Genomic DNA, 27,991 nt, shown 5'->3' on the forward strand with positions numbered 1-27,991 from the left:
GGCGTGGAGGGTTGTTGGTTTGTAGGACGCCTCAACTACTGTAAAAACGAAGGTTTATTTTTCAAGCCTGTCATTACAACCAAAATATGAGGGTAAGAATTTAACACTGTCGCCGATTAAGATGACTAGAGTCTGAGTCTGGAAGACATTTTTCGCAATTAAAAATTGCACACATAGGTGTCAACATCTGTGGACAGGTAAGAAAATATCTTACAATCCGGAAGAACTCGCAATACAGGTTGGCTGCATACGTTTTACTCTGCGGACTCAATGGCAACACTCGTAAACTAAGTTTCCAAACACGTGTCTGATCAACTGGCAGCCTCTATCAATAGAAGAAAATGATGGATTTGAGAAAAAAGAAGATGTATGTCTTGGTGGACGTGATGTGCGTGGCAGTAGGTAAGTAGCCTACAGTAGCTACAGTGCATCAATTTCACACTGCGCTTGAACATAGAAACGATTCTATAGTCTACACAAGCCAGACCTATGTATGTGTCTCGATAGCATATTGATTTGAGTTTTGGGCTGATGAAGTACCAATTGACGTAAAATAGAAAGGTTATCCACCCAGCTAACAACAAACGTAAAGACAACTTTAGAGCGCGTTCTGAAGTTATTACCTAACATTTTCGTAGGAACCTACCAGTTATGTGCAAGAAATGTTTCAAAAAGACAATTCCATTATTGTCAATTATACAACGGGTGGGTCTAATCCTTATAGGCTACTCTTACCCTACTATAACGAAAGCTGGTTCAACAGCATTGTGTCCGGTGTCCTTCTTATCCTGGCCATTCTTTAGCCAAGTAGCCTATCCATAAAAGGTTTATAAATATATCTACTTGTGAGGCTTTTGCGTGACATAGGCCTATCTGCAGTGCATATTTGTATTTATTAAGGATCCACATTAGCCAAGGCTGTAGCTATTCTTCCTTGGGTCTAGCAACATTAAGGCAGGTATATACAATTTAAAATATTACATTACATTTCATAACACTTTTCACAACACATTAAGTGTGTTCCCTTAGGTCACTCTATCACATATCTACAATACAAAATCCATGTGTATGTGTGTAGAGTGCGGCGCTAGTAGTTTAAACAGACACCTCGGTGCATTCAGCATGTCAACACTTCTTACAAAAATAAGTAGTGATGAAGTTAATCTGTCCTCCACTTTGAGCCATGAGAGATTTACATGCATATTATACATTTACATTTTTACATTTTAGTCATTTAGCAGACGCTCTTATCCAGAGCGACTTACAAATTGGTGCATTCACCTTATAATATCCATTGGAACAACCACTTTACAATAGTGCATCTAAATCTTTTAAGGGGGGGGGTTAGAAGGATTATTAATGCTAATACTCCGTGTACATTTAAGGGCCAGCCGTGCTGCCCTGTTCTGAGCCAATTGTAATTTCCCGAGGTCTCTGTTTGTGGCACCTGACCACACAACTGAATAGTAGTTCAGGTGCGACAAAACTAGAGCCTGTAGGACCTGCCTTGTTGATAGTGTTGTTAAAAAGGCAGAGTGGCGCTATATTATGGACAGACTTCTCCCCATTTTAGCTACTGTTGTATCAACGTGTTTTCACCATGACAGTTTACAATCCAGGGTTACTCCAAGTAGTTTTAGTCACCTCAACTTGCTCAATTTCCACATGATTTCTTACAAGATTTTGTTGAGGTTTAGTGAATGCTTTGTCCCAAATACAGCCTGAAGGAGGGAAAGATTCCTAGAAATGAACTCTGTTGACTGTTTTATCTGGATTAATTGTTGGAGTAGAGGACCTTGTGCATTTCAGCTAAAATAACAACCCAATGTTTAGATCCCAGGACAAATTAGCTAGCAACAGCAAGCTAGCTAGCTCATTTGCCATAAATGTTTCATGCTTTTTTGAGTTTGTTTTGATATTTAAACTTGCGTGTCCTGATTGCGTCTGGTGTGGGTGGACAAAATCAACACGTGCGTGATGGCAGATGCACACGCGTGTGCGGTCTGGTCAGCATGTAAGAAATATTGACTTGTGCGTTGTAATTCCGTTACCAAAAACCCACATATCTTTAAGATATTTTCTAATTTCTCTCCCTCATGAGGAGGGAGGATAATTAAAGTTCACAGAAGTAACAGGTAAAGGTACACTGATCAGTTAGTGTCAATTTTGTTGAGTTATTAAATTATTAAAACTCAATACACGGGGCCTCCCGAGTGGCACAACGGCCCAAGGCACTGCATCGGACTGAGCTTGTTGTCATTGCAAACAATGTCAACGCTGTGCATTACAGGGAAGACATCCTCCTCCCTCATGTGGTACCCTTCCTGCGGGCTCATCCTGACATGACCCTCCAGCATGACAATGCCACCAGCCATACTGCTCGTTCTGTGTGTGACATCCTGCAAGACAGGAATGTCAGTGTTCTGCCATGACCAGCAAAGAGCCCGGATCTCAATCCCATTGAGCACGTCTGGGACCTGTTGGATCGGAGGGTGAAGGCTAGGGCCATTCCCCCCAGAAATGTCCGGGAACTTGCAGGTGCCTTGGTGGAAGAGTGGGGTAACATCTCACAGCAAGAACTGGCAAATCTGGTGCAGTCTATGAGGAGATGCACTGCAGTACTTAATGCAGCTGGTGGCCACAGATGCTGACTGTTACTTTTGATTTTGACCCCCCCCTTTGTTCAGGGACACATTATTCCATTTCTGTTATTCACACGTCTGTGGAACTTGTTCAGTTTATGTCTCAGTTGTTGAATCTTATGTTCATACAAATATTTCCACATGTTAAGTTTGCTGAAAATAAATGCAGTTGACAGTGACTTTTTTGTTGTTGCTGAGTTTATTTACTTTTAAAGGGGATTGTACTCACTAATTTTGCAACAATGTATTTTCCAAATTTAATGGTTAAGCTATCTATGCTTTCTTGGAATTTACAGGGCATAAATTAAATAAATAAAAAGCATAATAGTTGTTTTGATATTATTATAAATAGGAAAGGAGTAGATATTGCCATGCTCCAGGAAACTCATATGGAAGGATGATATAAGCAAAATAAAAAACAACTTCCAAGGTGACTGCCTTTTCTTCTGCTAATAATAAAACAAAAGGGGTAATTATTGTGTTTCGCCGTAATCTCAAGTTTCATATATTAGACCAAGGCAATGATCAAGAAGGAAGGATTGCCTATGTGAAATGCATTTTTTTCTGGCAAAGAAAAGTTTTTATTTCTGCATATGCCCCCAATACTCATGATTATTTGTTTTGTTCTTTTTCCAAAATACTTACAGGAATATCTGATTTCCATGTGGTCTTGGGTGGTAACTTGAATACTACACTCAATCTGACAATGGATAAAGCTAACAAATCGGGTACTGCACCACCAGCCACCATAGCGTTCTGAAGTATGGTCTTTGATTTTGCACTAGCAGATATATGTAGAGTGCATAATCCACAGCTGAAAGAATATTTAATATACAGTATGAGAATATATTTTTTATTCTGCTAGGCACCGATCATTTAAGGATCGATTACATATTACTTTATCACAGTTAGTGCATCTGTGCTGAACAAAAATATAAACGCAACATGCAACAATTTCAACGATTTTACTGCGTTACAGTTCATATAAGAAAATCAGTCAGTTGAAATAAATAAATTAGGCCCTAATCTATTACTTTCACATGACTGGGCAGGGGCAAAGCATAGGCCCACCCAGTTGGGAGCCATTCCCACCCACTGGAGAGCAAGGCCCAACCAATCTGAATGAGTTTTTCACCACAAAGTAGTTTTTTTCCCCCACGAGTGAGTTTTGCATATCTCTAACGTTCACCCCAGAGTGATTTTATTTTTTTTTATTTTTTTTTTTTTATGCACGTGATATCAGAATGCACTCACTGTTCCAAAAATGTGATTGTTACGAAACAGGACAGTTAACCTGCATTGCCCTCAAACCAAGGCCTGCTGCCTGCTAAGTATCTATAGGCTGTGTTTCAACTTGTCAGTTTCAAATTATTTTTCTAACAAGTTTTTTTATTTTCTAACAAAAGTTTGAATTGAGGTGTGTTCCTCTTCATTAATTGACATTTCACTGTTGTGGACAATTTATGTTTGAGGCTTTACTGAGCCGAACAAACTTCTCACTTCAACAAGAGCCCCAGCACTTCCCAAGTGTTTCCCCAGATCAAATATGAAGACATTTGCGCATCTCTAGTCAGAACAGGCCTTGCACTAACTTTTTCCTCCTGGCACATTTTCTAGCTGGCGCCCACATTACCTTTTTGTTTTCTTTACAAAGAATAACTTGACATGTGTGCGTTCCTGTCAAAATAAGTGCATTTTTTTCTGTATATTGTGTTGTTTATACTTGTTACATACCATATGCATGTATGGAGCATAATGCATTTACTGTTTTATTCAAATTTTTTCAAGTTCTGGTGACAAATCATGCATTCCAATTCTTGCATAGATTGTAATGGACACATGATGTCTAAAATACTTTTTTCAAGGTTATACTGATTATGATGAGCTAATGCTTAGCTATTTGCCAGCTATGTGTGGTGCCATGTTTGTTGACGTCATACAATGCATTCTGGTTGTCATGTAAGCGTCTGTCAGACAAGATGTTATAACAAAAACAAGGTGAAGGGATAGTTCACTCGACATCGTGCAGCCTAACAATGTATTAAGGATCAAAACATATAGCCCAATGTTTGTATCACAACTAAAGTTACATTTAATAACACTAAATTAAGCATATAGGAATACCTATTTCTTTAACTGCTCAACACAATAGCCGCATGTGCACACTCCCTCAAATCGTTGAGAAAATATCCTTTTATTTTAATTCAGCTTTCTTCCATTGTGTTCTTCATACTATAAAATAATGCCACGGAATTCTAAGCAAGTCTGCTAAATGAACTAGTGTAGCCCAGAATATATACATAAATATATGGATGAGGGGCATAGGCAAGATGAAAAAGATGGTATAAAATATAGTATATACATATGAGATGAGTAATGCAAGATATGTAAACACTATTAAAGTGGCATTATTAAAGTGACTAGTGATCCATTTATTAAAGTGGCCAATGATTTCAAGTATGTATGTTGGCACCAGCCTCTGTGTTAGTGATGGCTGTTTAACAGTCTGATGGCCTTGAGATAGATGTTTTTCAGTCTCTCTGTCCCAGCTTTGATGCACCTGTACTGACCTCGTCTTCTGGATGGTAGCGGGGTGAACAGGCAGTGGCTCAGGTGGTTGTTGTCTTTGATTTTTTGGCCTTCCTGTAACATCGGGTGCTGTAGGTGTCCTGGAGGACAGGTAATTTGCCCTGGTGATGCGCTTTGCGGACCGCACCACCCTCTGGAGAGCCTAGTGGTTGTGGGTGGTGCAGTTGCCGTACAAGGCGATGATACAGCCCGACAGGATGCTCTCAATTGTGCATCTGTAAAAGTTGGTGAGGATTTTAAGTGACAAGCCACATTTCTTCAGCCTGTTGCGCCTGTTGCGCTGTTGCGCCTTCTTCATCACACTGTGTGGGTGAACCATTTCAGTTTGTCCGTGATGTTTACGCAGAGGAACTTAACTTTCCACCTTCTCCACTGCTGTCCCATCGATGTAGATAAGGGGGTTTTCCCTCTGCTGTTTCCTGAAGTCCACGATTATCTCCTTTGTTTTGTAGACGTTGAGTGAGAGGTTGTTTTGCTGACACCACACTCCCAGGGCCCTCACCTCCTCCCTGTAGGTTGTCTCGTCGTCACCAACAAGCGGCGACTGGGGGGGTACTATGGTGTTGAATGCTGAGCTATAGTCAACGAACAGCGTTCTTACATAGGTATTCCTCTTGTCCAGATGGGATAGGGCAGTGTGATGGTGATTGCATCGTCTGTGGATTTATTGGGACGGTAAGCAAGTGGGTCTAGGGTGACGGGTAAGGTTGAGGTGATATGATCCTTGACTAGCCTCTCAAAGCACTTCATGATGACAGAAGTGAGTGCTACGGGGCGATAGTAATTTAGTTCAGTTACTGTTAAGGGATTTTTATGTTTGAATATAATGATTAAATAATTCTTCCCTGAAACTGAACTATTAGGGATATGGTCTATATAGCATGTAGAATGAGTAACTAAAGGGTTAAGCATAAATCTGAGGTTGGACTGTGAAAGAGAAGAATGTGTGTCTGTGTGTTTAAGTAAACACCAAGAACTGTTAAACTGTGGTTGACCTGCCCTAGCTTGAACTCTGAGGGTTTATGATATGAGAGGGAGGACCCCTCAGGTTTCCCATTCAACCAGAATCTTACCAATTCCGGGTTGCAGACTGAGTATTTTTATTGAAGTTAACATTGAGAACATCATTCTCTTAACAGTTACCTTTGCTTTCTTGGGTACAGGAACAATGGTGGCCATCTTGAAGCATGTGGGGACAGCAGACTGGGATAGGGAGAGATTGCATATGTCTGTAAACACACCAACCAGCCGGTCTGCGCATGCTCTGAGGATGCGGCTAGGGATGCCGTCTGGGCCGGCAGCCTTGCGAGGGTTAACACGTTTAAATGTCATACTCACGTCGGCCACGGAGGAGAGCCCACAGTCCTTGGTAGCAGGCCGCATTGCTGGCACTGTATTATCCTCGAAGCGGGCAAAGAAGGTGCTAAGTTTGTCTGGAAGCAAGACGTCGGTGTCCGTGACGTGGCTGGTTTTTCTTTTTCTAGTCCGCGATTTTCTGTAGTCCCTGCCACATACTTCTTGTGTCTGAGCCATTGAATTGCGACTCCACTTTGTATCTATACTGACATTTTGGTTGTTTGATTGCCTTGTGTAGGGAATAACTACACTGTTTGTATTTGGCCATATTCCCAGTCACCTTTCCATGGTTAAATGCAGTGGTTCGCGCTTTCAGTTTTCAGTTTTGCGTGAATGCTGCCATCTGTCCACGGTTTCTGGTTAAGGTAGGTTTTATAGTCAGTGGGTACAACCTCTCCTATGCACTTCCTTATAAACTCACTCACCGAATCAGCGTATACGTCAATATTATTCTCTGAGGCTACCCGGAACATGTCCCAGTCTGCGTGATAAAAACAATCCTGAAGCGTGGATTCCGATTGGTCAGACCAGCATTGAATGGTCCTTAGCACGGGTACATTCTGTTTGAGTTTTTGCCTATAGGAAGGGAGGAGCAAAATGGAGTTGTGGTCAGATTTTTCTGAAAGGAGGGCGGGGAGGGCCTTGTATGCATCGCGGAAGTTAGAGTAGCAGTGATCCATAGTTTTGCCAGCACAAGTGCTACAATCAATATGCTGATAGAATTTAGGTCGCCTTGTTCTCAAATTTGCTTTGTTAAAATCCCCAGCTACAATAAATGCAGCCTCAGGATATGGTTTCCAGTTTGCAAAAGGTCCAGTGAAGTTCTTTGAGGGCCGTCGTGGTATCGGCTTGAGGGGGGATATACACGGCTATGACTGACCGAGGAGAATTCTGTTGGGAGATTGTGAGGAATTCTAGGTCAGGTGAACAAAAGGACTTGAGATCCTGTATGTTGTTTCAATTACACCATGAGTCATTAACCTGTTTGGCGCAGGCATGCCGCTAGCGACCCACCTCGACAACATCCGGTGAAATTGCAGAGCGCCAAATTGAAATTACAGAAATAGTCATAAACATTCATGAAAAACAAGTGTTATACATCGGTTAAAAGATTAACTTCTTGTTAATCCAGCCACTTTGTCAGATTTCAAAAAGGCTTTACGGCGAAAGCATAACATGCGATTATCTGAGGACAGCACCCCGCACACAAAAGCATACAAACATTTTCCAACCAAGGAGAGGAGTCACGAGAGTCAGAAATAGCAATAATATTAATCACTTACCTTTGAAGATCTTCATCTGGTTGCAATCAGAAGGGTCCCAGGAACACAATAAATGGTTGTTTTGTTCGGTAAAGTCCCTCTTTATATCCCAAGAACTCTGTTTTGTTGGCGCGTTTTGTTCAGTAATCCACTGACTCAAAGGCAGTCAAAACATGCAGACAAATACATCCTAATAGTACCGCTAAAGTTATCTAAATAATCGATAATATTTCAACCGGACAATAGCGTATTCAATAGAATGGAAAAACAACGAAGGGTGCACACGGTCACGCGCGCAAACCAGTACTGCATGATTCTACAGTCCCCTGACAGAAAGGTCTCATTCTTCTTCATTGTTCAGAAATCAAGCCTGAAACCATGTCTAAAGACTGTTGACATCTAGTGGAAGCCATAGGAACTGCAATCTGGGCCCTAACCAATTACATAGTCAATAGGCATTCAATGGAAAACCACTCACATAAAGAAAATCCCGCTTCCTGGATGGATTATCCTCAGGTCTTCGCCTGCCATATCAGTTCTGTTATACTCACAGACATTATTTTAACAGTTTTAGAAACTTCAGAGTGTTTTCCATCCAATTCTACCAAGTATATGCATATCCTAGCTTCTTGGCCTGAGTAACAGGCAGTTTACTTTGGGCACGTTATTCAGCCGAATTTCCGAATACTGCCCCTGTCACTAAAAAGTTAATCATGAAACATACACACACGCCCTTCTTCCCAGAGAGATGTTTATTCCTGTCCACACAACGTACCAAGAATTCAGGTGGCTGTACCGACTCCGACAGCATATGCCGAGAGAGACATTTTTCTGTGAAACAGTATGTTACAATCCCTGATGTCTCTCTGGAAAGCAACCCTTGCCCTAATTTTGTCTACCTTGTTATCTAGAGACTGGACATTAGCGAGTAATATACTCAGAGGCGGTGGGTGGTGTGCATGCCTCCGAAGTCTGACCAGAATATTTATTGTGAAGGTGTTGGCTATATTACATGGATTTATTAGACGTTTAAAAAATTCAGATGTTCCAAAGGTCTGCATCAATGGCTTGTAGGAAGCCAGGAGATGCTAAATGTGTTTATGTTCATTAACGGTCAAATACCGTTAGACAGACCAGTTATTTGCTTGACAATCATCTGCTGGCCAAATTCTGAGACCATCACAGCCCTACATGGGACCTACATTTTGTTTATATTTTTGTTCAGTATAGTTCAGAAGGTGGAAATTGTACATACATGCAAACTTGTGCAAATTGTCTACAACCAATGCTCCAAATCGTGCCACAAGGTGGAGATTTAATCTCACACTCTTAAAAAATGTGGATTTCTGTAATAAATTCAGGTATGATTTACATTACTTTATCCTTAAAAGAGTCTGTGAATGATGATAGATTCCTGTGGGTTGCCAAAATGGGTTCATTGGTTAAATGCAGTGGTTCGTGCTTTCAGTTAAAATAGCATTTGCTTCTGGTTTGAACAAGTAAAAAAATTAAAAGAACTGGAGTCCACTTTATCCTTACTAACTCGATAGTCAAAATGAATGTCTCGCCTAGACTAAATTTCTTTGTTAGCATGGTTCCTTTGTCCACGCCATTAGGGTACTGGGAAAAGATTCACAGTTCAGTCTTGAATTTTATATGGAGAGGTGAATGTCCCAGAGTTGAAATGACTAAGAACCAGCAACCTAAAGGTTTTGGGGGTCTAGATGGAAGATGTACTATTCTCTGCCTTAATTTCCTCTACGTTTTGCTGTTTATTATATATACATAGTCACTTTACCAAATGACCTCGACTAACCTGTACCCCTGCACATTGACTCGGTACTGGTACCCCCTGTATATAACCTCGTTATTGTTATGGAATGTTCTTGTAACTTTTTCGGAAATATTTTCTTAACTCTATTTCTTGAACTGCATTGTTGGTTGAGGGCTGTTGTATTCGGTCGCATGTGACAAACGATTTGATAATAGGGAAAAACATTTACAATTTTGGATTAACCAATGTATATATTTTCAAATACATTCAACTTGAAAGTTTTATCACAAAATCGAATTGAAATCTTTTTGACATCAGAGCAATCTTGAGGGAATCTTATTTGAGTCAGAAAATGATATATGATAAGGTAGGCTCTCTGCAAATTTTTACTTTATAGCTTATCAAACTCTTAGAAAAAAATCTAAACTAACTGATATTGGCACAAGAGGGAGGGAATGTTGGAACATAACTAACGAAATTAGTTAATGAAAATGTACGCTTAATCCATTTTTGACATTTTAGTCATTTTAGCAGACGCTCTTATCCAGAGCGACTTACAGTAGTGAATGCATACATTTCATACATTTTTTTTTTTCTGTGATGGCCCCCCGTGGGAATCGAACCCACAACCCTGGCGTTGCAAACACCATGCTCTACCAACTGAGCTACAGGGAAGGCAAAACCATTATAAATGAATGTATAGAATTTATTATACAAGACAAAATTCACAAATTATACAGCAGAGTCATGTCTAAAGTGTAAAACTAACAATGACTAAATAATCCATGCCTTCTGGGAATGTTATAAAGTCCGAACGTTGGCTGTCAGAAGTATTACAATGTAAATGTGCTGTTAATCCGTCTGTCTGCATATTTCAAGACATTGCATATGAGTGAGTTTACCTGATGGGTTGGACGATATTTTTCTCGTCAATCATCTTAAAAAAGCGTATACTTAACCAATCCTCCATTGTTAACGCAATGGGAAGTTCAAATTCTTTATTATAGTGGGTGATATTATCCAAAAAATGTAAAGTGTGTGGGCGATGGAGAGAAACAAAATGGTGCAGTTTGAGGCAATGTGGTGTAAAGTGATGTGGGCGCTGGAGATCGGGGTGTGGGTCTGGGCAGGTGTAATGCAGTTGATGTTTGCATGTATATGTTTTATATTGTTTATAAAATATTAAATAAAATCAATTTGATGTTAATGTGTACCGAAGGACCGGACTGGACCAAATCTGAACCTATCATAGATGTGAAACATACAAGTTTGGATAGCACATTACAGTACAGCTGTATTGTTACTGCACTGTACTCTGTGCTCTGCTGTGCTGTCCAAACTTGTGAATCCACTTCACTTACTGTAGTCCAATAACCAAAAGAGATTGTTTCAAAGTCAAGGTGCCATTTCGTAGCTGACACCACATTCTTTCTGCAGACATCTTTGGATCTTAATTCGTAGCTGATATGAAAGTTTTTGGAAAACGTGGTCGCATAAAAACCTCAGGGAGATTTGACTGTAATTCCATTACCAAAGTTTGCATCTGCACAGTTCTTCCACAAAATAAATGTTTTGAATATTTTCAGTGGAAATTGTTCCAAGTAATCCAAACCACTTAGGTTTGTAAAATTTTTCAAATCAATAGTTTTTTTGTTTGGCATATATTTTAAAGTGAAAAAAACGGAGTCAAAGCGTAATTCCGTTATCCTGGAGTTGCCCCTAGGCTATTGCTTGCTTATTATGAACGTGCCTCACACATACCATACAATTTACAGGAGCCTAGTATTTTTTATTTGTGGAGTACGGACAATATTTTCCTATGCTGTCGCTCCCTCTCCTTGATAGGCTGCTGTGCAGTGAGTGCTCTGCCACTGCAAACATTGGCGAGTTCTTGTTTCAGCAACTCTCGCTCCGATATGGCAGCATAACTATGAAGATTATCACAAATAGTAGGCAGTCTAAAGCAATAGTTTCAAACAACTTAAGGAATAATAGAGCCATCTGGCTACTTTTCAGGCAGATCTAGCTTCAGTAGGGGAGAGTAAACAGCATAAAGCCATACAGGCCACACATCTAAAATACATGTAGAAAATATATCATAAAAAAAAAAAAATAAACACTAATGAATATTGAACCATTATCAGGCAATAAAACACGCATAAGTCTATACAGGACACACATCTAAAATACATGCAAGAAATATTCAAAAGCACACCAAATAAATCGTAAACCATTCCAGGAAATAATAGGTTTTTGGAGCAGATTATAAAGAACATGTTCTGAGAATAGGCCTATCCCATTTACATCCCTGCTAGTGATAACGCAGCTAGCAAAAAACAAGCAAGTCATCAGATATTGAATTACCTTGTATTCGGACGCACACTCTTGGATTTCGAAGATAATTATTTGCCCCGTGTATACAAGGCAGCTCTGTTGTTGAATTCTTCACATCAGGCTTGAACGTCCTTGTAGGATGTAATAATTTTACTTTTTCCACTGTTATTGAATCACAGCGGTAAAACTACAAAATTCTAATCTTGGAATTTTGTGACCGCAGCATTTAGGTCTGTATAATTTGCATATTCAAACCCAATGCAAATAAACTCCATTGCTAGAATGTTAAAGATTTCACACCCCAGGGAGCTGGGTTTATATTGTCGTGATCCCTTAACATGTGACGCGCTTGATGTTTGACAGCAGTCAAACTCTGATTACACCCACACACCATGGCTGTTATCGTTGTTATCGTTGTTATTGGTTGTGCATCGTTCGTTGATAATTCTCATTCCCATGATGGGCCTTTTCCTGCTGCACTGACTGGGTTTGAGCTTCCTGAAACTCTGTAAAATCATGCAATGTTTGTTTATGGAAATTTGATATGCATCCCTAGTTTCCTCAATAGTTAGTTTGCCCAAAATCTCTCAAAGAATGTGCCTCTTTTCCACATTCAATGCCTTTTCAAGGATATTGAAGAAGCTTGACAGGCCAGCTGCTTCAATACTGAATTACTTCAATATGAACTCTGGCTGGGCATTTAAAGTGCAGGTTGTGACAATGAATCAATAATAGTGAAAATGTTCCAGTTATCTGAGGTGAAGCTAAATAAATACATAGATTGTTGTCATTGTCAAAATCCAACAATCATCCACTCTGACTTCCCCATTATTATTTAGCACATTGCCCATGTCATCCAGGCCTGCTCAGTCCCTTTGCATGAGTGTGGTTGGGGGGGCTATGATAACTGTAAACTGATAACTGCACTTACCATTGACAGACTATGATTTCGTGATGGTCTGGCCTTTGGCGGCATATTCCTGCCTTGTTTTTTGTGCAGTGTGGTCAAAGGTAGATGCCTATAAAATCAGTTCAATATTTGCTTAAACCACATCAGGAGACTACTTTTAAGGTCTGGAAACATTTTTATAAATTTCTATTTTTGGGTGTAGTTTCCCTTTAATTCCAGTGTGCACCTAGCAAGAGGATGTTGTTTAGTAGTGTTTTTTTGTAGTGCATGTGATAGTAGAGTTTGCTAAACAAATACCCACTGGATTGATGCAAATAATCATGATATCATTCTGCCAGTAAGCATAGGCTACTTTGTAGTTAACATTTAATTGAGAAGGTTTTTGGGAAAGCCTTTCCATCTACCAGAATACTTTTCATTAGCATCATCGCTAACCGCTACGCAAAGTAGTAGACGGGCTCACCACACAGACGGGGAATTCTCATTGGCTCTTCAGAAAGTTGCAGGAAATACGAACCGCTGATGCATTCTTACGATAAACTTGGCCAAAATGTATTCATTTTCATTATATTTAGTTGATTCCCTACTAAGTTGAATACATGTTTTTTATATTGTTGAATTCCATTTTAATGTCTGGATTGTTGATTACGTCCATGTTCTCCGCATCGCAGATTTTATAGGGCCCCAGAGAGGAGAGCGCAGAATAGGTAATGCTGTTGGGACCTGCTCCAGAGCAGCATCCCCAGTCTTTCAGGATATTATCCATCCCACCATGGGATTCTTCCAGGAGTGAGAACATCAGACCGACTGCTACGTAGAGAGAGTCTCGCTGGCTCACCAATCCTCCTAAAGCCCACCATGTCACAAGCCTTGGCTTAAAATCTCTAGGTCAAATTTCGATGACCCACCTCACCCCATGCACCCCCCAAAGAAAGGAGAAGTAAGTCAAATCCATGCTCCTGATCCTAACAAAATAGTTTTTAGGCACGGAACACACCAGTTATGGTGTGGCCTTAGTTAAACCACAAAAATGTCTTAATGCATTCCACTACCCAATTCCATAGCAATACTATGATGGCAATGTTTTTGCTGGCTTTCCCATGGGACATAAATTGTTAGAGTTAAGAATAAAACTGAATCACTACAATGGTGTGGGGAAGTTGATATAAAGGGAGTGTGCAGTGGTGTGGTCTGTAGTTTAATTATTAGAAGGTTACTGTGAAGTGTGAATGAATGGTAACAAGCCAGAACCGCAAAGAGCTGCTAACCATTCCCCAGGGTTAGCTCGCTGCATGGTCTCTCTGCAGGTGTGCTCTCAGACCAGGACTCAGGCTGTGTTCTCTTCAGCTGGCCCTGGGGTTAAAAGGACCCTGCTGCTAATGCCTAGGGGTTAGGTTGAGTTACCACGACAACACAGTTCAATTAAAAGTAGAGTGGAATCATTGGAACTCAATTCAAGTCACAAATTATTATCTTTCCAGTTCTCCATGTCAGCACTTGTTAATTGGTCAATGTAGTGGGGTAGGGGTACTTACATTTTTGGAATACCCTGGAACCTTCAGTGTTCAATTTCGGACAATGACGAGTGTTTTTAAGATTATGAAACAAAAATTCACAAAAGAACCTGAAGGTTTGCAATTAATCATTTGTTAATAAACGTAGGCTATTATTACGTTTAAATTACATTACACTATGTGATCACAGAGCAATAAAGCGGGTAATTGCTTATCCTGCCCAGTGCCTAGCCCAGGTCAAACTATCAACAGCTGATGTGTTCTTAAAGGCCCAGTGCAGTCAAAAATGTGATTTCCTGTGTTTTATATGTATCCACACTGAGGTTGGAATAATACTGTTAAAAAATGATAATGCCCTGTTAGTGTAAGCGCTGTTTGAAAAGGCTGCTTGAAATTTCAGCCTGTTTAGACCAGAAAGAAAGAGTTCCAAACCTGTCTGCCAATAACAGCTAGTTTTCAGTTTTCCCCTCCACACTCAGACCACTCCCAGACAGTCCTGTCAAAATTTGTGTTTGAGAAATTGCTCTTTGCTAAGAAGCATTTTTCTTTTTTTGTTGAAAACAATCACAGAAAGGTAATTCATTGTTACCAAAAAATGATTTGATATTGAGATAAAAACAGCTGCATTAGACCTTTAAGGTAGGTGAGGTGTGTGATTAGTAATGACAAAGAGGCAGGTTCAGAGTCACTAGTTGGAGGCCTCACAAGCTCCCTGCTTTACAACCAGGGAACACCCATGCCAGGATTTCACTGTGGGATTAGATGTTCCTAAAACAAGACGCTATGCTTCAGAGAGATTTATTTTTCTGTCTATGTCTTAGATGGTCTCAGCGGCTAGTAAGTCATCTATAGTTACCTGTTTTGTGCGATACTCAAATATCTGCCCTAGTTTAAGCTTGAGTTTGACATTTAATATAGGCTCCTCACTCCCACCACTCTCACCCTCTCCCCCTTTCTCTCCCTCTCTTCTGTCTGTGTAAACCTACACTCAGCACAAATAGACAGTGGGTGTTGGCTTATTGCACAGAGGAAGGGCTGGCTTTAACTTCTCCCTGTCTGAAGTTGTCATAGGTAGCACTACAAAGAGGTCAGCGGAGCAGAATAGCATGGTCTACTATAGCTGTACTCTATGCACTCCGTTTCAGGCCATATGCATCGCTGTGTGCTGTTTCTAATGAATAAGGTGTATTCTGAGCAACGTAAGATGACTAAATTGCCTCCCCAGCAAGGCAGAGGTTACACTCACCACACACACTCTCCAGGGGGTTATGGTTTTTTCCTGCTGGGATTTGTATTCCCCTGTTGTACACTAATCAAACACAGAGACAGCTGAGAGGACAGAGGATATGAGGGAGTGTATGACTCAGAGTTGTGTTAGGTCTCCACATCCATACTACTGGACCCCCAGGGGCTTGGCACGGTCACTGAGGAGAAACGAGGAGGAATCATCTGGTTTACCATGGGACTTGGGGAGATTTGCCATGTTTTTTTTCTCTCATACTCAAAGGCACAGCATTGTTAGGCAGAGTATCCTTGGCAGTACCAAGGAAGTGAGTGCAGGACAGCAAAGGAAATGCTGTGCTATCAGTGAATGACTGTGTGCCTTCTCCTTTGATGAATACCACAAGGGGAACTTTATGGCATTTCATCTTAGTGCCATCTGTAAGGAAGCTTTTCTATTCATGTTAAATAAGATTTGACTCAATAAAATGTTCCCATGTTCTTTGACCTGACTGCTCTGGAGTTTCAAGTGGTTGAAAGAGGCTTGTGAAGGAAACTATGTAGCTTGTCTCTGGGGATTCAGGATTCTCATCCAGTTGGGTTGTGAAAAGGCATTGTCATGAGTTCTCAAACTGTTTCCACTCAATGAGAAATGCACTGATGACAGCACAGGAAATGGTTATCCCAAGGCAGTTATGTTATGGAAGCTGAAGATATTTCAATAAACAGTAGAAGAGGTGGACAAACACCCTCAGATGGGTTTGTGTGGTGAAGTATTGGAACATAGATTTCACAACATAGGACCATATAAACAGCATCTACATTTTAGGGATTTAAAGTTTTTTTATACCATGAGCCTACTGTACTAATATATCTAGCTTCCAGATGTATAATCAAAATATGTGTGGCCTGGCCTATTTGTTTGATCTAACAAAAGTCAGACTATTCCCCAGACCAGATTTAACTACCCTCCATCTGCACTACTTGGTGCTCAGAATGCGTAAATGATGAGGAGAGCGAGACAGAAACAGTGGGATTAGAATGTAAAGGGTAGCAGGATTTAGTGTGACTGACAGGGGAAGTTCGGCATTCCTCCTGTGAATTAGGTTTTACGCCCAGCACATACCTTCCACATTAGTCAGTCTAGCCAGGGTCGACTCAGGTGCTGGGAGAAGGACCCTGGTCCACACACTACACAGTGGGTGAAAGAGAGAAATAGAGAGAGTATTGGCATGAAGAGGAAAGGGAATAGAGATGCACTGGAGGAAGGAGAAAGAGAGTAGAGGCACTGAATGAGAGACAGAGAAGAGTGGCTGGAGAAAGAGTCACAAGATGACCCTCGCAATGTGGAAAGACAGACCATCCAATCCCAATAAAGCAGAGAGCGTTCTAGCACATGGCCCAGCTGTGACCCTGTACCTGTAGGAAGGCATTCTCTCCCATCTGAACCAGTCAGGTCAAAAATAATCGGCACAAAGGACAGTGAAATCCCAGGCTGGATGTTTTAATATTTTTGGCCGGCTGTCCATAAAGCAGTGCAGGTTCCACAGAGTAAAGGCAGGGACAGGCCTGGTCTATAGTGCAGTGTCAGTGAAGTATCAGGTGGAGAATGCTTTTCTAATTAAATCAGTGGTCCAGATGAGATGGGCAGTACAATGATCCAGGTGTTTGAGTCCAGGCTCTGACCCCTCCATTAGTTCACTCGGGGGCATGAATTTACATTTAAATTCCAGTGCAAGATTTGAAAAAGAGCAATGTCTTTTCAATGAAGACTCTTTGGTTATTTTGCTGGAAATTGTATTCCCTTCCTGAATTGAAAGGGCATTGACCCCAATCCTGCCCTCCACTGTGCAGAGAGAGAGAGAGAGGATGTGAAGAATTTCAGTGGCTCTTAGCTTCCAGTAAGATTGTGGCCAAAATCATCCCATGTAATCAGCTGTCTAAAAAAAGCCTGGCTCCATTCAGACCTCTATATTTACAGAGTGTGAGAGTGTGGGAGGACACTTGGATTGAAGGAATGACCGAGAGTGAATGAGATGGAGAGACTAAATAAGAGAATGAGGGGCACAAAGGAGGAGAGAAATTAGTGGTGTGATGGAATAGAATTCATTTCTGTTGCTCAGCTCAGAGAGGCCAGGTAGCTTAAGCCCTCTCTATCGCTTATGCATATCCAATGGCATTGAGCAGGTGCTGGATAGCTTTAACTTAAGCTTTTGTTCCATGTTTGAGTCTAAACCCTCACTTGTCTTCAAGAGTAATTTCCCTTCCCTCTCTCTTGTATTTCTGTTCCCCAAGACCCCATTTTAAGAAGCATTGAAGATGATTGTGAAGGTAGAGGAGAAAAGGGAGCATTAGCTTCTCAAAGTGTGACTAAAAGCTATTCAAATGGGATTCCTTAATCTGAGGCAGGAAATGTGAACTCCTGCTTCCTGTGACTTCAAAAGGCCTAAGTATGGGCTCAAATAGGAGATCTTTCACAGGCAGCATTCCCAGCAGGGCCTAATTTCCTTCCAACTGTAGAGTCAGGTGTTTTCATGGAGCGAACACACTCACCTTCAAACCTGCTTTCCTCTATTATTCTACCTTTTCCTGTGAGGACTTTCATTTGGTCTCTTAAAAGACAGTTTCCTTCTTTCCTCCTGTAAAGATGCAGTTCTTGAGCACTGTCAATTTGGGCGGTGAAATGTTCTTGTGGTATCCTGGAGACCTATTTTTGTCTGTTTTTGCCTGTCAGTGTGGCTGTGTTTGTTTGTGTCTATCTGTGTGCATGTTTTGGGGCTCAGAGGCTTGGAAGTCTCATATCCTATGTAGAGATTTATTAGACATCCCTACTTCACAACACCAGACTAGATATTTATATTGAATTTTAGATTTGTCTCATCTGTTAAAAGTCATGTCTGCAGTATAAATGCAGCATAATGAGTACAGAATATAAAGACTTACATAGCCTAAGAAGCCTAGACGGGGTCGTTTTAAGCCAGCTGCACTGCCTACCCCGTACACCATGGCAAAGCATTCAGGGATTTATACCCAATAAACTCTAATGGCAGTGTGAAGGAAATTATGGTTGCCTCTATATCGAATGAAGCGCTAGATCCAAAATTGAGATAGACTATATGCAACTTTCATGCATTGATATTAATGGAAGAGTTTTGCACAAATATTTGAGTTATGTTTGCTTGTCTCAGATTCAACCCTGACTCTCTCCCCTCCTATGTGTTATTGTGCTCTGCCCTGAAACTTGTTACTTTTATCTATTTTAAAATTACATTTCCTCCATCTTTGACATTCCCTCCATCTATCAGCTTATTGGAACCAGTATTTCAACTTCCATTTTCTTTCATAATTTGCATCACATTTTTCTCTTACTTCGCCACTACTAATGGTCCTGACCGACTACTCTGTAAGATTGTCTTAAAAGGATTGCAATTGCAGCACGGATTTTGTTACACAGCATCAAGCACAAACAAACCATTTTAACATAACTTCCACCATGCTGGAGGTCCAGACCAGTGTTCAGGCTCACAGTACTTGCTGTATGTATTCTAGGTTTACTCATATGGGCTATGCAAACCAGACACAGGCATCAATAAGCCTTGAGTTTTCCAGCATTTCGATTCTGTTTTCAATTGCCTGCAAAATGTGAACATTCCTACCAAATAGGATTTTGTATTTAATGGCTGTGTGTGGAGACAGATTTCATGTCATTCTGTCTAAAACATTTCCCACTGTACAGTAATGACAGCCTTGCACACAGTAGCCCTCAAGTTTGTTTTTATTAGACATTTATGGCCATGTATATTCCTGGTAAATATTGTTTTTCTGAATATATTAGAGAATTTGACAGCTGGTGCCAATCCAAAGCAAGATACATTATGAAAGATCAAGAATATGTTGTAGAAACGTTCAAAGTGACTTTTCTGATGAACTCAGAAGTGAAATGGTGATGATAGTTAGTGTCCTCCAGAGAGCTCATAAGCCTATCCTGATTAAGTTACACTCAGCTCAGATGTTTGGAACAAAGCAATGGCAAAATATTTCTCCAGAAACCAAACGCATGTTATCGTGGACACTGGATCTGGGGGAGATGGAGGAATAGTCACAATAGCTAAGAAACAGTAACCTCTTGTCCTCCACTCTTTCTCTGATTCGCTTCCAGCACTGTGTGGACTTGGAGGAGGAAAAGGAAGCTGGAGACATTTGTTCCTTGACATTCCGGTGTGATTCTGTCTGACTTTGCCCATGCCCGCTAGAGGCAGGATTTTGGGCCAATGAATTACCATTCAAAAGCCTCATCACACTTGTCCCACAATGTCCCTGCATCCCCTCGGGATGTTATGGATGGCCACATTGTCTTATGGCACCACTTGACAGGATGGAGGTGCTGAGGGCCTGGGGGCATTGAGACTTATTCTGGGGTTCTATTCCCTCACAAGGCCTTCTTCCACTGTGTAAACACCGCCACAACAGCTCTGTACTGGTGGGAAACATGGAGTGGCTGGCAGGTGGGCTACAGCTGCTGGTGTTGACACACACGCTAATGGTTGGTGCTGGTTGGGAACAAAGGCTTGCCACTTGGTTATATATGGAATATCAGCCAGTTAAGTGGCACCTGTTTGGTGGTGACACCGTCTGTGGTGCTCATAATGGTGGGTGCTAGCATTTACATGTAATAAACATACATTTCTCTTGAACTAATATCAGAAGGCTAGCAACGCAACGGACCATTTTTGTAGATGTACAGTGCCTTCATAAACTATTCTCACCCCTTGACTTTTTCCACATTTTGTTGTTACAAAGTGGAATTAATTATGTTAGTATTGTGGAGTAACTACAATGTTGTTGTTGATCCATCCTCAGTTTTCTCCTACCACAGCCATTTAACTCTGTAACTGTTTTAAAGTCCCCATTGACTTCATGGTGAAGTCCCTAAGTGGTTTCCTTCCTCTGCTGCAACTGAGTAAGGAAGGACACCTGTATCTTTGTAGTGACTGGTTGTATTGATATACCATCCAAAGTGTAATTATTAACTGTACCATGCTCAAAGGGATATTCACTATCTGCTTTTTTTACCCATCTATCAATTGGTGCCCTTCTTTGTGAGGCATTGGAAAACCTCCCTGGTCTTTGTGGTCGAATCCGTGCTTGAAATGTACTGCTCGACTGAGGGACCTTACAGATAATTTTTTGCGTGGGGTAGAGAGATGGGTTAGTCATTTAAAAATCATGTTAAATACTATTATTGCACACAGAGGGAGTCCATGCAACTTATTATGTGACTTGATAAGTATATTAGTACTCCTGAACTTTAGGCTTGCCATAACAAAAGGCTTGAATACCTGCACACTGACTCGGTACTGCTGCCCCTGTATATAGCCTTATTATTCTTATTGTGTTCTTTTTTATTATTACTTTTTATTTTAGCCTACTTGTTAAATATTTTCTTCTTCTTGAACCGTCACTGTTGGTTAAGGGCTTGTAAGTAAGCATTTCACGGTAAAGTCTACACTTGTTGTATTTGTCGCATGTGGCAAATAAAGTTTAATTTTAATGCTTATTGACTAAAGACATTTCAGCTTTTCATTTTAATTCATTTGTAAACATTTCTAAAAATAATTCTACCTTGACATTATTGTGTGTAGATCAGTGACACAATCTCAATTTAATCAATTTTCCGCCTGTAACAACAAAATGTGGAAAAAATCTCTGAAGTGACTGTAGCTTTTATGAATCTCATCTTCTATCTCTAGTTGAGGTTTCTCTCTCCAATGTTTGTCTCATTGTGCGTTTTGTCGTGTCTGAAACCTATTAGCAAGGTTAGACGGAATGACACAGTGTACAATGATACGTCTTTATCTTGTAGCCATTTGTTCATTCTCTGAGGAACACAAAGGCTCTAGTATTTACTGTTGTCCTTGGCATCCTCCACACAGCCAATGGCTCTCTTTGTTTAGAGGAGAAGGGTGTCAGTTAGTTAGTAGGCACATTTTCCGCATAGCCATACAAATGTAACCAAACAATGCTGTTCCTCATCTCATGTGAGGTAGGAATCATGTCAACCAGACCACACATTACATAGATAGAGGTAGATAGATATAGCCTGTTCTTCTCTAAGCGTATTCCTTGTCCAAGTGAATGTGTCCTCACCACCTGAAATGTAGTTTGTCCAGAACATTCCCTGCTGTGCAAATGTGTTGACTTCTTGGCGGCAAACCAATCTATGATTGCCAGCCTGCCAGGGACAAATGAAAAGGACTGCCATGCTTAGACCGGAGTTGTACACCCATAAGCTAGACAGATGTCTTTAGAGAGCAGAGAAACCCTGCCGATTTAGAGCCTCAGCTTTACTCGCACTGTCTAAGATCCAACATGATTATTTTCATCAGTTAGCGTCTCAGTGTGGCATCGTTCTCCTGGTTCTATCTGTTACTCTGCCTGGAAACTGGCCTGGAACTATGTCATTAACAGATGTGCTTCAGAAGGGAGGAGGGGTGGGAGTGAATGACAAATGTAAACTTTTGAAACTACATTTTTTAGTCTATGTAGTATTTTTCTTTCATTTAGTATGCAGACTCATGGCATTTCTATACGCTCAAGGCTGTCTGCCATGCTGGGTAGGGCAGCTGGCTGGAGGGTTTCAGGGTGGGGAGAGTTCACACATGCCCTAGGTCTTTGTTCCACTCCTGGTTTTACACAAAAGACCTCCAGGCTTGTAGGAGAAGAGAAAAAAATACATTCCTAACAGTTGTGCCAATGAGGTCTTTTTCACATATCTGTTTTAATTTGCAGACTAGGAAGAGCATTATTCATTAAGTTTATCAACAGGAACTGCAGTAACGAACGCGTAATGCCTTCCTCATGGTGTGTTTGTGGCTTTGCATCACACATCAGATATGTCCAGAGTGTGTGTGGTTTGAGACGTTTCCGAACGTCTCAAGGCCATTTTCCATCCACTCAGTAACTTTGAGCGGATATATTTGAGCTTGTTTGTGCACACCACCACATCAGTCAGTTTTCTAAGGAGGTGCACTGGGGAGGTGTGTGTGTGTGTGTGTGTGTGTGTGTGTGTGTGTGTGTGTGTACACATCTGAGTCTACTGTTTGTTTTTTAATCCCTTACTGTGCGGATGTACTATGACATTTCACAACCTACATCAATGTGTGCTGAGCTCTGATTTGGTATGCGGTGCCTTTCTGAGCTATGAATGTGGTATATTTTCAGGACAGCATTGTTCCACTGAAAAAGGTCTTAAGGAAAGGAGGAAAAAATCTACTCAGAAAACCTTGAAGAAACATTTAACCTCCCAGATTGAATAGTGATGTAATGTCTGGGTTTCTGGAAATTGAAAATATCTGTTATTTCAGAGATGGAATGCTCCCATAAAATCTTTGTATGTTAGCTTGGATCAACAGCATTATCATCAGTCATTCGCGGTGTACTTTATCACCCTTTATTATAGGAATAATCAATGTTGGTAGTTGAAGTGAATTAATGAAAGAAGAAAATAAAATTCACATCCTGCTGGTTCAGGTGCTGGAAGGAAAAAAGTGTATGAAATGATGTCATCAATGGGAGCATATCAGTGTTGCGAGCAATTATAAAATTCTCTGTTGAAGTGAATTAACGAGTTGCCTGTCGTTTTTCTCTTCTCATAGCCGCTCTGCCCTTCCTCATCATGACTGTTGTGTTCCGGCCCTACCTGAGGGGTGTGTACTGTGATGATGAGGACATCAAGTACCCCCGCAAACCTGACACCATCACCCACGGCTTGCTGGCTGCAGTCACCATCTCCTGCACTGTCATCATTGTGAGTCCCTCCCTATACTTTCCTCACTGACACCTAGGTGAGCTAAATAACATCTGACCTCACTGATTCCCAGACCAGTCTCATAAACAGCCGTTTCTATAAGCAGCCAGTGGACCAGATATTAGCTGTCATATTGGAGTGTTGGATGTCATTTAAGCCTCTTTCTCTCTTCCAATAGATATCATCAGGAGAGGCCTACCTCGTCTACAGTAAGAGGATCCACTCTAACTCTGAGTTCAACGGGTACGTGGCGGCACTCTACAAGGTGCTGGGTACCTTCCTGTTCGGGGCAGCTGTCAGCCAATCACTGACGGACCTGGCCAAGTTCTCCATCGGACGCCCTCGGCCCAACTTCATGGCCGTCTGCAACCCCAAGGTCTGCAAAGGCTACGTGCTGGAGATCAACTGCACCGGCAATCCTCGGGACGTCACTGAGTCCAGGTAGTTACTGAAGTAGAGGGTGTCAGGGAAATATTGTTGATGTGTACATTGCTCAATGCAAGTGGTTAGTGCTGTACTGGAACCAATGCCTGCATACGCTGCAGGACTAGAACCAGGGTTAGTGACCACTGCTTTACGCTGGTAGAAACACACAGAATATATCAACTGTAGCCTCCACAGCCATGACAGAAAAAGGTTTTAACAACATATTTGTTTTCGCTCTATTTTCCAGGCTGTCCTTCTACTCCGGCCACTCCTCCTTTGGGATGTACTGTATGCTGTTTCTAGCAGTGAGTAAACTACACACACACCCTCATATTCAGCAGTCTCAAAGGGAGTCAATTGATGCAATGCCTCTCCATTTGAAACAGGATTAATGGGGAAAATATGAAATGCAGAATAGGACAGGATAGACAGAGAGGGATTGTGCACATATAAGGGCAAGTCAGAAGTTCAGCTGAGGAATTTGGACACAAAGGCTAATGCCCTGCTAGACTGGACTGTTATTGACTGGAGATGAAGGCCCGTGTTCTGTTTCTGGTAATCCAGTTCAAGTGTGCTGGGCCTTGTCTATGGACAGACGGAGCAGGCAGGCGCCTCGAGCAGACGGCCGGTCCTCAATGCCAATCAAAGCAATTAGTCACTCATTCCCTCTGCTTTGTTTGGTCATGTCACAGGCCCTTTGATGTTCCCTAGTATACGTGATTCATATCTCCATGTCCCTACAAGTGTCCTACAGTGTTGAATGCTGAGATAGAGTGTATGTGTGGTAGGGGGGCATGCATGGATGCCAACTAACACACCTACTGCGGCAGGAGCCTGGTAGCAGCCCAGAGAAATGAGCGCGCCAGATAGACATTCTGGCAGCAACTCTCCTCTTCTGTGAAAAGGGTTTTCAGTCCGTAGGCATAAATTAGATCAACATTCAACACCTTTTCATGCTTTATGCGATTCTAAGCATACTATATCTGTTTTTGCTCGGGAGTTGATTTAGTATGAAAAGGCAAACTCTTTAAAGATACATTCTTGCCTTTTTAAATGTTTGTCTACATGTACTGATGATGTGATGGTTAGCATTGTGAAATAGCTAAACAACATGCTTTCATATTACATAGCCAATTGAAGAATGGACTTGCACACTGTTTACATGAAAGAAACATTTACTAACAAATGCTGTGTTTCAGACATTCATTGAGGCATGATCGTAGGCTTAGTGTAACTGGGGCCAGTTTACAGTCAAATAACATTGCCTTATTTGGTAAGATGGTTCACTACTACACAAAAACCACAAATGACCTTAATCGGCAGTAAAGGCAAATTGTCTACAAAAACAGCTCTACTTATGAGAGAACTAAAACATCTCCTCCCTCTCTTTCTCTCTAGTTGTATGTCCAGGCGAGGCTGAGGGCTAAGTGGGCAAGACTCCTCCGACCCACAATCCAGTTCTTCCTTGTGGCCTTTGCGGTTTACGTGGGCTACACCCGCGTGTCCGATTACAAGCACCACTGGAGCGACGTTCTGGTGGGCCTCCTCCAAGGCGCTCTCATTGCCATCCTCAACGTGAGTGTTGCCTGCTGGCTTTTTATTGTTCCTACTTCCCTGTTTTGATTGAACCTCTTTCAGCAACGCCTTTTGGAAGTCTCAGAGACGTGGGGGATACATATTGAAAAGCGAAGCCTCGATTCGTATTTCAGACTACTGTATGCAATTAGGGACTCCCAGACCCAATGTTTTATGATGTCTCTGGCCTGGTTAGAGAGCAGGAGGGGTTATGCAGCGCACTGTGTGTTCCTGTCAGATGTGGAGCAGCTGCATGGTGCCCTCCACAACCAGACATATACAATCATACTTTCTAGCCCTCCCCTTGGTCCTCTCACTTTGTCTGACCCACACTATGTCCCCCTTCTCCTTACAGGTGCGCCACGTATCAGACTTCTTCAAACAGCGTCCTCCCCGCTGCTCCAGCCAAGAGACGGCTGAGAGCGAGGAACTGGAGCGCAAACCCAGCCTGCAGATGGCAGATGCAGAGCACAACAACCATTACAGCTACCCAGGGCCTGTGTGAGAGGGGCCAACCCAGGGGCCCCCAGACTATGTCAACCACTCTCACCACAAACTCCCACAAACCACTGGGCTGAGTGAAGGGGCTGCACACAATACCAGAACCCTCTATGGCCTGAGTGCACCAGCCACATTCTGAAGACATGACTCCCTCTCCCCACGAATGGGAGAGGACTTTTTTTTGTATCATGGTTGATGTTCACAAACATTTTTTTGTATGTTTTTAACTTTTTTTTAAACTTTATTTTACACAATAGATTAGGAGAGAGTACCAAACATTCACATAAGAAAGAAAGAAAGAAAGAAAGAAAGAAAGAAAGAAAGAAAGAAAGAAAGAAAGAAAGAAAGAAAGAAAGAAAGAAAGAAAGAAAGAAAGAAAGAAAGAAAGAAAGAAAGAAAGAAAGAAAGAAAGAAAGAGACCGTTCTCTGATGAGATTAGTTTTAGTGCACCTTAGTCGGAGGAGTAATCTGAACTTCAGTGGAAGTTTGGGATTGATATGTTGAATGTTTCACCTATGTTTAATGGAGTACAGAGAGAAAGAAATGTTGATGATGATTGTGTAATCTTTCCTTGGATGTTCCAGAGTGATATACCACTAGATCACAAACAATCACTGCAAAAAATTGGCATAAAGATTTTAGAATTTGGAATTTAGAAATTCAGCTTTTAGCTAAGCCATTCTGGCTTCTCTATTTTTTATATATAAATGTTTTAACAGTAACATTGCTCCTTTGGTATGAATTGAAGGTATCTGGAAGGGCCTTCTCATTTATTTTCTATTATAAACTGGGTGGTTCGAGCCATGAATGCTGTTTGGCAGAAAGATGTCATATCAGACCATATACCACGGGTATGACAAAACATTTATTTGTACTGCTCTAATTATGTTGGTAACCAGATTATAATAGCAATAAGGGGGGTTTGTGGTTTATGGCCAATATATCACGGCTAAGGCTGTATCCAGGTACACTGCGTTGCATAGTGCACCAGAATAGCCCTTAGCCGTGGAATATTTGCCATATACCACATCCCCTCGTGCCTTATTGATTAATTATAGATTACTTTATTCTCAAGGTTGGAAATGTCTATTATACCAGCGCTGTTCAGCTATTTTGCAATCACGATCACCCCTGTTAGCCACTATGAGCCACAAATACTGTATCTTCTAATATTGTGACATTTTTCATACTGCATGGAGATTGTGTGTAAATATGCATGTAAGTATGTTTTTTTTCTTTCTCACATGTACATGTTCTGTGGCCCATATCAAACCAGTGCCTTCTTGGACTAGTGCCCTTTAAGATTGCCACAAATGGATCAGATTCCAAGTTCACAACACAAACCAGATGCCTTAACATGAGCCTTTAAGGGTTATAATGATACATCTTACCATTCGAGTCGTTTGTTGCAAGCTGGTAATACTGTTCTGTGCAAAGTTCAAAGATTGGACTGGACTGATTGAGCTAATTTGTGAAGAACTGCTCCTGTACACTGACTGTCCGGCCTGGCCCTGCTTGGCACAGGAGGACTGACGACATATCAGTCAGCTGGTAGTGATTGTGAGGCTCAGAGAGCTGACTCTGAGAAGTGACCTGTGACTGTGGAATGGCAAGGGCTTCCTGCGGAGACCTGGTCCCTACAGACTTCCAGACTTTTAAAGACTGCTTTGAATTCCAGAAATGAGAACCACCTGGAGCAGCTTCAGTGAAGTGTTGTTGTGTAGTGTCTCAGCTGTGTATTACAGAATCCCCAGACCAAATTTACCCATGAAACAATGGTATGAAAATGTTATGGTGTTTGAGTCACCTCCAGGTTTCCATCATAAAAGGCCCTCGGTTAGCCTTGTTCTGGGTGGTGTGTGTTTCATATGTAATCAAACTATTTCCATTAGGATTGGTGCCTTCGAATAGGTCCTGGTTGGCCATTCTCAGTATGTCAAACATTATGCTGTTCTGTACATTCATCTAGCCGTAGCTGTTTATGTATACACAAAAGGATTCTAAATAAATACCAAATATACATAATGTTTCAATGTCATATTTTCATATTAACTAAACAGCTGTGTCCAACTGTGACCTG

At 41.3% G+C, this 27,991-nt stretch overlaps 1 protein-coding gene across 2 annotated transcripts; it reads left to right on the forward strand.

Moving 5' to 3' along the window:
* The first annotated feature begins 97 nt into the window (after positions 1 to 97).
* Positions 98 to 27,933, forward strand: lpp2 (Lipid phosphate phosphohydrolase 2). 2 transcript variants are annotated; one of them, NM_001140716.1, is given in 6 exon segments: positions 98 to 402; positions 23,258 to 23,409; positions 23,588 to 23,850; positions 24,083 to 24,140; positions 25,234 to 25,410; positions 25,766 to 25,953. In NM_001140716.1, coding segments are annotated over 6 exon segments (861 nt in total). In that variant the 5' UTR covers positions 98 to 341; the 3' UTR covers positions 25,916 to 25,953.
* Positions 27,934 to 27,991: the final 58 nt, after the last annotated feature.

The sequence above is a fragment of the Salmo salar genome, chromosome ssa10 (genome assembly GCF_905237065.1).
Source record: "Salmo salar chromosome ssa10, Ssal_v3.1, whole genome shotgun sequence".
NCBI classification, from domain to species: domain Eukaryota; kingdom Metazoa; phylum Chordata; class Actinopteri; order Salmoniformes; family Salmonidae; genus Salmo; species Salmo salar.